This window comes from Dipodomys merriami, unplaced genomic scaffold (genome assembly GCF_024711535.1).
Source record: "Dipodomys merriami isolate MVZ:Mamm:240054 unplaced genomic scaffold, mDipMer1.0.p SCAF_1120, whole genome shotgun sequence".
In the NCBI taxonomy this organism is placed as follows: Eukaryota; Metazoa; Chordata; class Mammalia; order Rodentia; family Heteromyidae; genus Dipodomys; species Dipodomys merriami.
The window spans coordinates 201595-212816 of record NW_027202406.1 but is presented as its reverse complement, the minus strand read 5'-3'; the positions used below and the strand labels follow the sequence as shown (position 1 = coordinate 212816).

General features: G+C 46.9%; 1 protein-coding gene across 1 annotated transcript; it reads right to left on the bottom strand.

Moving 5' to 3' along the window:
• Nucleotides 1-1992: 1992 nt before the first annotated feature.
• LOC138822588 (cytochrome P450 2E1) lies at nucleotides 1993-11222 on the bottom strand. Its single transcript, XM_070015411.1, has 9 exons — nucleotides 11009-11222; nucleotides 10469-10628; nucleotides 8400-8549; nucleotides 7898-8058; nucleotides 7344-7520; nucleotides 6441-6582; nucleotides 4340-4527; nucleotides 3708-3849; nucleotides 1993-2802 (listed from the first exon to the last, which is right to left on the bottom strand). The coding sequence occupies exons 1-9, from the start codon at nucleotides 11183-11185 to the stop codon at nucleotides 2612-2614; spliced, it is 1488 nt and encodes a 495-aa protein (XP_069871512.1). The 5' UTR covers nucleotides 11186-11222; the 3' UTR covers nucleotides 1993-2611.

Below are 11222 nucleotides of genomic sequence, written 5' to 3'. Positions count from 1 at the left end.
TATATGAATACAAAGTGTCTGATAACATTGTCACCCGTCGCTCCTAACCTACCCCTTCTTTTCTTTTTTTTTTTAATTGAGGTTAGGTGATTACATAAATTTCACATATTTCACAGTATTGTAGAATAGTGATACTTGGTTAAAGTCACAAACACATTTTAACCTTCACAAGGCAAACTGACATTATCATAGTCTATAAAGTTTGTGAATTCTATGAGCTTTGACAATACAATGATTTCTCCCACATCAGGTGATGATTACATTCCTTTCCTTTGCTTAGTGTGGGCTGTTCCCTCTTCCCTCTCATTCCTCCCTACCCATCACTGTCTTTGGGTTGCTTAGTTCATTTTCATCTATGTCCAATGCTGCAGTATTCTTTCTTTTTCATTTTTTTACTCCCCCATGAGGCATGGGTGCTGAACCTGAGCTTCTTGTGTCTTTTGTGTTCAAAGCTCTACCACTTGAGCCACAGCGCCGCTTCCAGCTTTTTCTGCTTATGTGGTGCTGAGGAGTCGAACCCAGGGCCTCATGCATGCAAGGCAAGCACTCTACCACTGAGTCACCTTCCCAGCCCCTGCAATATTCTTAATGATAGTTAGAATAGTACTTCAAAGGAGTGGATCTTCTGGGCATCTGTGGCTGTAACTATTGGGGAACCAAGCATATGAGGGAGCAGCCGGTCTTGGACATCTTCTATGCCTGGATAACTGTGGTGCAGCAAAGCACAATGGCACTCTTGTCTTGTTCAGCCCTCAGAGCTCTCGGTCATGTTCTTCCTCCTCCAAAGAGGGCACTGAGTCTACTCAGCAGGCCTGACACTGTGGTCCTCCCTACTAGACACTGCTGCTACAGTACAGAACCAGAAGGAAGCAAGGCCTGGCCCACTGGAGTGACCAGTAAATACATGTCACACGGGGTATCTACAGGTTTATAACATCATCCACCAGCCAAAAGTAGGGAGAGGAGAGAATAATCAGACTGCCCTGTGTGATTTCATGAGTATCCAGGAAGACCCTTAACAGCAATGAAATGCGGGAGCCACAGTCTTGGTCACTAATATTTGTTACCTACAAGTGAAGCCTGAGTCAAAATGTTGAATGGAAATGGGACTTGAATGTCTCTGCCATCAAACATCCCATTCCAGTTCTTCAACCATTTCTCAAGCAGTGACCAAAGGGGTTTTTTTTCTCCTCCCTTTATCCATACCCTTTCTATTGACTACTCTTATTTCAAAAAACGCGGTTGGTAGCAGTAGATAGTTTCTTAAGGAAGACTCATTTCCAAAGTGCTCCTCCCTTGAGGAGACAGCAGGCCTGTCACAACCCAGGCTCAGGAAACCACTGAGGAAGCAGCTGACCAGGATGTCAGCCTCAGAGGACTAGTGCTTAAAGACACTTCAGTCAGTTAGACAGGGGCCCCAAAGGCTCCCACACCCGCCCCACCAGTTCCCCCTCATTACTTAGAATCTATTAAGCTGATGCTTTCCTGACCCAAGACAAATTAAAATACATTTTGATACACACTCTTCTGAAAGCAGTCTTGTGCTGTGGACATATGATGGTGACAAATGCAAGGGCTTTCTGTGGAGTGACTGTCCCTTCAGCCTGTCTGTCAGCTCTGAGCCTCAGTAGTGTCCCGGGAGGATGAGCTGGAAGGTGTGGTCTGCAGAACAGTGTCCCCAAAGATGCCCATATCCTACTCTTATTGATATGATCCTTTGAATACATAACTGAGTTCAGGACCTTAAGATGAGGAGATCACTCTGAACTATCTGGGTGGCCCATTCATAAGGCAGCCTTCTGAGGGAGAGGGAGGAGGACCAGAGACAGAGACAGGCTGGGAGATGCTGCACTGCCAGCTCAATGAGGTGGGAAGTGTGTGCACTGGAGAGGGGTCGCTCTCCCATCCCTAGGGAAAGGGGCAATGTTATCCACAGCAAGAGCATGCTATGTGTGCCAGCCTACAGGGTCAGGATGCTGTTATCAACTCCTCTTCCATTTCACATCAGCATTTAATTTACTCTTCATTTTTACATTGTTCACGTGAGGGACTACATCGTAGAATTATTTTTTCCAAATACAGAGTCATATATTAATATTTAAGAGATAATAGCAAGTGGTGGTATTGCATTTTTGTGCATATTTTACCTTAGGAGAGAATGTTGTTCAAAGTGAAGCCAAAGGAATAGCTTCGAAATAACTTCTGAAATAACTTCCAGGCAAGATGATTGGCTTTTGACAAGGCTAACAAACCCTACCCAAACAATATTACTTCTCCCTTTGCCAACCTAGACTGTCCCTATTTCTTTTTTGTCACATTTTTATAAGAATAGACTGTGGTGAATGGGCTAGTCACTACTTTTTCCCAAAAAACTGAGCTTAATTTACAGTGACAGATTCTTAACTACTCAAATATAAGACTTCAACACAGCCTGGAGCAGATCCACAGTTTAGCTTCACAACATCTACCTTGGACTTGGCATCACTGCATGGATACCAACTTTGGAAATCATTTCCTTTGATCTAATTCATCCACTTGCACTGCCCATCTTCCTGACACTGAGGGGCTCTGTGGGCTGTCGCCCAGACAGTGGTCTCTGGGGTACATTTGTTCACAGTCCTGACCGAGGAATGACACACAGTTTGTAGTGTGGAGGGATGCTGCCAAAGCCAACTGCCATCGGGGTAAGGTCGATGGCCGTGGGGTCCACCAGAGACTTCAGATTAAAATGCTGCAGGATAGCAGACAGGAGCAGAAACAATTCCATGCGGGCCAGGCCTTCTCCGACACACACTCGTTTTCCTAGAAGTAACAATACTGATGAGACAAGAAGGGAGCCTCCAGAGGTTATTAACACTATTAATAGTAGGGCCTCAAAGGGAGAGCAGGAGGGGCTATAGGCAACTACAGCCTAAAGCAGAAGACACCCTCCCAGACGATGAGAAGCACAAAACATCTTATTGACAAAACACAAGAATATTAGTAACTTATTCAAGGACCAGTTTGTATACTACAACAATCATGCAGAACTCAGCTGCAATAACTAGTGTCAGAATAAAGTATTGATAAATAAAAATTAAAAGTTACAATAAAGAGGTGTTAAATCAAATTTTAAAAAACAGCATTAGGTTAGGGAAATTGTTTCCAACCAGTGAAGAAGGAAACATCTAACGCTCCCCCTGATTCCCCAGGAAAGGCAGTGATTGAGGTTAGAAGCCCGTTCAAACAGGAGGTGTTCATCTATCAAGCTGGTCCTAGGAGCTTCCTTCACCAGAACCGTGGTGAGGCACTGGCAAGGGAACAAGGCACCCAGTCATATCAGAGAAGGCCTTGCTACTTCCTAAGGAGAAAGAGACTACGGAATCAAAGGCTGCAGGGCTTTTGTTTTGTTTTGGTTAGTAAGCCTTGTTTAGAATGATGAGGAATTAGGAAATATGGTTTTGAGACATTTTTACTAAGTTATGGTAAAATAGAAACAGTTTAACGAATGTAGGAAAACAAATCCATCTAAAACCTCACATTGATAAAAAATGTAATCTAACTTCTCTGAACAGGGAGGAACATGCTCAGATCATGTTCTACATACAAACCGGGGCATGGCAGGACTGGGTGTGGTCCATGTTGGGGTGATGGCAAGACAGACAAGGAGTGGAAATGAGGAGTGGAGGATGTGACCCAGAAAAGCACTACTCTGGGACCCTGCTTACCTGCAGAAAATGGCTTAAAATAGTCGCTGTACTTGAACTTCCCATTTTCATTCAAAAAGTGCTCTGGCTTAAATTTATCTGGTTCTGGAAATTCTTGGCTGTCATACAAAAGTGAATCCAGAGTTGGAATTACAACTGTGCCCTAGAAAAAGTAGACGCATCGGTCAGTCAGCTTTAGAAAATATGGTCTTTCACCTGGAAGTCCCAATGAATAAAGATTATCTGATTTTTATAGTGCAGGATATTAAATATCTAGTTAGGAAAGTTGTTTAGTTAAGGACTAGACGGAAAACAACCAGGAGTCAATCCTAAATGAGATAACAACCTGAAACTCTTCACAGGACAAAAACCCGGTCTTGGCTGGTGATTTTGGCTCCTGGGGTTAGAATGTGCTAGGATTTCCAGGCCTCCTTTAGGGATGTACTCTCCTAGTATGCCCATTTCTCTAGTCACCACGTCACGCGAGAACGTCCCTGGCAGTGGCACTCCACAGCGTGGGAGTGCTGACCTGGACCACCATCCAGTCACCCTCACGACAGAAGCCCTGGAATTCCTGTCTGGACCCCAGCAGGCCAAGGGTGAGCCAGTCATCAGGACAAGGCTCACAGGAGGCATTTCATCTTGTCTCTGACCTTGGGAATCCGGTATCCTCGGAACATGGTGTCCCGTGTCGCCTCATGGGGAAGGTTGGAGGGCACAAGGTTGATGAATCTCTGAATCTCATGCACCACAGCATCCATGTAGGGCATCTCCAGCCTGTCTTTGACGGCAGGGACGCGACTTGGCCCAATAACCCTGTCGATTTCTTCATGAAGTTTCTCTGCCAAGATATGAATGAGATCCATTTAAAGAGCTGATCCTGATCAAAGTAAATTGTATGCCCATATGGACATGTCTAAAGGAAACCCCTTGGTATGATTAATTGGTGCTAATAAAAATGTGAGAATAGATGAATAAGATGATTTCCCACCCACATCCTCCCGTGTATCTAATCCGTTTTCCATCTACCCACTCATCTACCTATCACCTGCCCGTTCATCTTCATGCCACCCTCCTACTCACCTGCCCACCCCTCGGTTACATGCCTGTCCCTCTATCCATGCACCTCTCATCCATGCACACATCTGTCCAATCACCCTCTCACCACATGTCACATTTATGTTACATCTTAAATTTGGTACCCAGGTAATTCAAAATCTGGATAATTTCCTTATAAATGTCAACAAGACCTAAAGTCTCACATTCCTGGATGTGAGATTATTCAGTCAACAAAAAGTTTCTTATCCATTATCTTACCGAATGATGGTTTTTCCAGTTAGTGTCAAGAATAAAGAACAACAAAAAAGGAGCTGAAAGGTTTTCCTTGTAGGGAAATACTTGTGTTATTATCACCCCTGGCTGCTTTACTCGATGCTCCAAAATTATATGAAGAGGTAAATAATGTAACTAGATATGCTGTCAGGGTTGAGCTTTGAGCATGCTACACAAATACTTCACCAGTCAAACTAGGCTCCAGAAGCGTGTGTGTGTGTGTGTGTGTGTGTGTGTGTGTGTGTGTGTGTGTGTGTGTATGCACACATGTGTGCATGCACATGCACACATGCGTGCTGTTCCTGGGGCTTGAACTCAGGGCCTGGGCACTGATCCTGATGTATTTCGTGTTTTTGTGCTCAAAGCTAGCACTCTACCACTTGAGCCACAGCTCCACTTTTGGCTTTTTGCTGGTTAATCGGAGATGATTGCATGAACTTTGCTGCTATGACTGGCTTTTCTCAGATATTAGGCTCCCGAGTAGCTAGTATTATAGGCATGAACACCACCAGTTGTTTTGTTTTGAGACTGAGTCTCACCACTACCTTTTGCTTAGGGTGGCCGCCACTGCAAAGCAACTTGAACCAAAGGTGTATCCCATTACACATGGCCACAGACTCTTGAAGTCTGACGGCCCCTCTCTGCTAAAGGTAACAGAACCATTGGAAAATGTCTCTGACTTTCTCTGTTTGAGATTTCCCAAGGGATTTTATAAAATATTAGTTGAAAAAGCAAACTTCAATATGTCATTTACAGTATGGAAACAAGGTAAATTATTAAGCTGTATTCAGCAAAGATATGAGTTGGTATTCAGCTCATTGTAAATGTACTGAGGAATAATACATAGCAATCCTGAAACACGGCAGGCAAACAGGGAGGGAGGCATGAGTTGGTGGGGCTTGGCTGGCTTTGTAGCATGCTTCCTTTCAAGATCTCTGAAGCAAACAAGGCAGAATATTAATACATGTTTAATTTGGCAATGAGTGTTGGAGAGTTGTCATATTTATGTCTCGATTGGAAATTCCTCGTAATTAATAATTAAAACTAAAACTTAAGACCCTGGTGGAGTAATATGTCCCAACAACTCCAGCCTTGTTCCTGAACCCAGCTCTGCCTAAGCCCAGGCTCCCTTGGAGCTGTTGTCACAGTCGTAATGGGTTATCTATAAGGCAGAATTCAGGCCAGTGGCCTCTGTCCACGTCAGTATTCAGCTTTTCTTTTTCATATCCCAAGGCTCTGGTGAGGAACGGAATAACCAGTATTCAAAGGCACCACAGGGGCATGTCTCCTTAAAGGAATTCATTCTGTGATCCTGAGAAAGGGAACAAGAAGCTGTACACTGACCGTGAGGTCTAAATGCATGAGACTAGCCAAGCAAACACTCTATCTTGACACACCGGCTTCTGGTTTCTATGTGCATACCTTCAATCTCTGGGTATTTCATTAGAATCAGGAGCCCATATCTTAGAGTGGTACTGGTAGTTTCTGTCCCTGCAAAGAACAGGTCTGCCAAGGTCACAGCAACATTTTCCAGTGTGTACACAGGCTCTTTGCTATGTTTTTCCTGTGGAGTAGGAGACAGACAGGTACTGGGTAAAATGTTGTCCCCAGGTGCTGAAAGTGACGTCTTTTGCTCTTCACAGAGTTGAACCAGAGGTGCGGCAGGATCTCCTGGTTCAACCAGGATCTGATCATCTCTACCTCAAAGCTAGGCAAGCAGAGGACCCCAGAAAACAAGCTAACGGGAGGGCAAGGCTCCTCACCAAGACTACGGAACTGCCTCCATCAATAGAGCTAGGGCTGTCCTGGGGGAACTGAGGCCACTTGGCCTCTGCTAATGACCCTCAAGCTGCTGGGCAGAGACTCTTCTCCCAGCCCGGAAGCTGGTGCTTTCAGGCCAGGGCAAGGAGGAATTCTGCGCTCCAGAAGCCATCCGTGGGGGAGTAGCGAGAATTTACATGTTGTAAGAAGGGTGTTAGAGATTTCACCAATCTGAGCCAGAGTAGTTCCAGGGGTTACAGAAACATGAATCTGAGCAGGGCCAGAACCTCAGGAAGTCCAGCACTATTGGGGAATAAGTGCCAGCCCTATCCGGCCTGGAGGAAATTGAAGGAGAGATCCACCAGCCTGTCCACCCTCTCCATGCCTCCCAGGAGTGCAAAGAAGAGTTCAGTGGTCATGCTGAGCCAAAATGTGTCTTTATAAATACAAGCACATCAAAAACCAACAAAGGTGGACAGTCTAGATGCTAGCCAGTGGGATATGGCCTCCGTCTGAAAACTACATGTGCCCCACCACCTCCACCCTATGTTCGGTGGCAGATACCTTCTCCATTTCCGCCAGCAGGCAGTCAGTCACATCACGGGGGCAGCTGAAGTCCACGGACTGAAGGTGTTCCTTGGCTTTTTCAAGTGTGTACTGTTTTATTTCAGACACATTCTTAAGCAATTTTCTGTGGCTTCCAGGCAGGAAGCGTAGGTAGCCTGATAAATTGTTATAAAGCTAAAAAGAACAAGAATATGTTACTGTATCATTGTTCTGAATGCTACATGGTTTTATGTGCTGGGCTAGTAACCTTCAAGCATAAATTTATGGCTGAGATCACCAGACATGGGGAGGGGGGCATCATTCTCCCAGGCATTATATCTTCTGTGGTGAAAATATGCTCTCGTTTAGAAAGAAAATCATGCCTAGGTTAGGAGAAAGATGCTCAGGGCCCCATAGAAGGGCTCCTGGAGCTATCTAGTCAAACACTTTCTGACATGTTCCTGTTCTCCGGCTTGCCTAACCTTGTCTATCCCATATGACCTAAAGTGTCCCTCTATTTCTAATGTACACCATACAACCAAAGATGAATGTAAAAGGAGGCAAAGAGCTACCTGGAGCCAAGGAGTGCTTAGCAAGTAGAAGTCCTCATTGAACAAACGCATGAGCCTATGAACCGTCTTGTCATTATAATCGAAACGCCTGTTGAAGAGGATGTCGGCGATGACATTGCAGGGTGCACAACCAATGAGAAAAGTAGGGTCAAAGGGCTGGCCTGGAAAACAGGTGAGATGTTGGAGCCCATGTTGGGGAAGGACACTAGCCACGGCTGGCTGGCCAACCCCTCAGACTCCACTGAGTCCGCACCAGTCCCTGTGAGAACAGGGCCTTCAACACTGTCCTCACTGTTCAGTGCTCTCTAGAGCGCAGCAGTCACACTTGGTGTGCATCCTGCTCCATCACAGAGCAGAACTGGAAATGAATCAAGAGAGCAGTGCTGAGAAGCATCATCACTCTCTCCTGGAGGAGAGTAGCTGCCTACCACTTCCAGGTGTTCAGAGACTTCTCGGGGCCTGTCCAGGACCCTCCTCCCTCTGTCTGCCTGGGAATACTCACCCTGGGTCTTCCTGAGCTCCTCCACCAGGAAGCCAGCCTCCCTCTGGATGCGCTCCTCATTGCCCTGTTTCCCCATCCCATAGTCTCGGAGGATGCTCAGGGAAAACCGGCGGACATCCCTCCAGGTGTGAGAATTGTTGAAAATTACTCCTGAAAAATAGGGGCCAGCAGAATTTACTCCAGTTGCACAAGTCTCAAAGAAACAGGAGGACTGGGCTGACCTCATCAGAGGCTCAGTACCAGCTGTGATGTGAAACTGTGCAACAAGTCCCCAAGAAGGGAAGGGGCAGGCCTTGTTTCTCTGGCACGTTCAACCCTTCCTGGATGTCTGCGTCTTAGCGGCAGTTTATTTTCTTTGGTTTTACACTTACCGCTAGTCTTCTCCATGCTAAACAAAAATGAAACCCCCACAGCCAAATCAAGAGAGCTAGCCACTTTCTGCCTATCAACAAAATTCTTGTGTGGCCTTCTGTTCCCATGGATTTTAACCATCAAGCTAGAAACTTCTCAACTCCCGGCACTGCGGCTTTGCAGCAATCTCGTTCACGAAGCTCTGAAGGCCTCCGGACTCGGCTGTGGGCACCTCAAGCTGGGAAGACTGAGCACTTCCCCCTCAGCAGCCTTCTAGGACACAGTCCTACCCTGCCTTTCCCTCCTCCAGAATGTGGCCTGCTAGATTCTCAAGCATGAAAACATTTGGAATTAACACATCTAAAACCATGTTCTTGGGCTGAGAAGGGCTCAGTGGTAGAGCGCTTGCCTTACATGCCTGAGGCCCTGGGTTCGATTCCTCAGCACCACATAAGCAAAAAAAGCCGGAAGTGGCACTGTGGCTCAAGTGGCAGAGCTCCAGCCTTGAGCTGAAGAGCTGAGGAACAGCGCCCAGGCCCAGAGTTCAGGCCCCACGACCGGACCCAAAAATAAAAAATAAAACCATGTTCTTTTGTCCTTGAAAGTGTTAATAGAGACTTGCGTCGCTTGCAATGAGTTTCAGCAGTCCAGGGCCGCCACAGCCCCACTCTGTTCCTGCCAAGCAGAGTCTCTGGCACCTTGTGCTTCCTGTACTCCAGAGGCCCCTGTCCCTTCCTCCCTACCTCCTCCCTCCTCCAACAAGTGTATGTGGGTACCTGCTGTCTATAAGGTACTTGCTGGGCACTGGGCATTCTGGGATAAACAAGTCACAGCTCCTACTCAATGCAAACTTCACAGCACCTTTCATACAAGCACAGGTCATCACCAAATGGTCTTTTCTATTTTTCTTTTTTTTTGTTTAAAGGTTCAACGTCAGCATTCAAAGTCAGTACCTGACACTTTCGTGTTGCTAACCACAACTGGAGGCAGCACAACAGGGTACTGGGCGAAGAAAATTAGAAAAGGCAGAAATAGAGAGATGCAACATGAGCGAGGAGCATCAGCGGGGTCGGGGGTCCCAAGGCTCTCTGCCACTTGGGCCCCGGTTCCCCACGAGCAAGCATGTTTACTTGAGTTCACAGAGGGAAGGTTACCATGGATACATGCAAAACACAGAGCATCTATATTAATATCACAATTGGAGCTAAAATAGTTTGCAAGAGACATTCATTCCCTTCTTATTTGGAGACAAGAGACTGCAGCCCAGGGACAGTCTGGACATGGTGTCCCTGTATTGAGCCCAGGGTTAGGTTGTCAGGGCCCTGGATACAGCTGCCAGCCCGAGGACATGGAAGGGGGTGGGGTGGCCTCTCACAGAGCTGCTGTTTGAGCCCTTCTATGGCCAGCTCGCAGGGCTCCAAGTGCTGTCGAGGCAGTGGTCTGACCTCTCAAACCTGCTCCAGGCTTCACAGCTCGGCTCACAAGTGTGCTCATTGGCTAGCTCTCCACCAGCAGATCAGTCCTCCAACCCCCTTTTTGTCTTTCTGCCTTCATCCTGTCCCTGCCGTCACTACTGTTGTATGTGTAGGACTTGGGAGGGGTGTGTCACTGTCCCTTTGGACTTGTGAGGGCTACATCACTGTCCCTAGGGACTTGGGAGGGGCCTGGCACTGTCCCTATGGACTTTCCCCCCCTTGTTGCCTAGGAGGTGGACTCACCCTTGTTCGCGTACTCCTGGAACGCGGGGATCTCCCCTCGGCCAGAGAACTCGTTCTTGTATTTCAGCAGCACCTCTTTCACGGCCTTGTAGCCATGCAGGACCACAACACGTCGAAAACCCAGGTGCAGAGTGAAGACGGGCCCGAAGCGCTCTGCCAGCTGTGGGGTCGGCACAGAGTGGGTCAGGAAGAACACTGCCAGGCATCATTATGACTTTGGCTGTGGAGGCGTCTGGGGAAAGGCTGTCTTCACCTAGCCTGATGTAGGGACAGAGGCTGCATTACTTGCAGGGACACCCTCTTTCTACCTGGACAGCAACCCTGGGGACAGTGGCTCTTGTGTCTCTTTCCTGTGGTCATTTTGCCAATACTTGTCCTCATCACCCTATTGTGTACAGGACAAGAGACCCTGGTCTTACTGTTGGACACTGATATTAATTCAGCTAATTCATAATAGGTTGGTATTGATAGCAATTTAAAACTCTCATATGAGAGATAATTGCCAATGCATTGTCCCTAAAACAACAGTATTTCTCTTACCTTGTTTAAGGACTTAGGAACATTCTTCAAATCCAAATTGAAAAAGTTCCCAACAATGGGCAGGGGGAAGGGCCCTGGGGGCAGGTTCCAGCTGCTGAGTATCTGCTTCCAGACGGATATGAGCAGGAGGGAGACCATCCACACCAACAGAGCCACGGTGATGCCAAGTGCAGCCATGGTGCACCTAGGGTCCTGGCTGACCTATTCAGAGGAT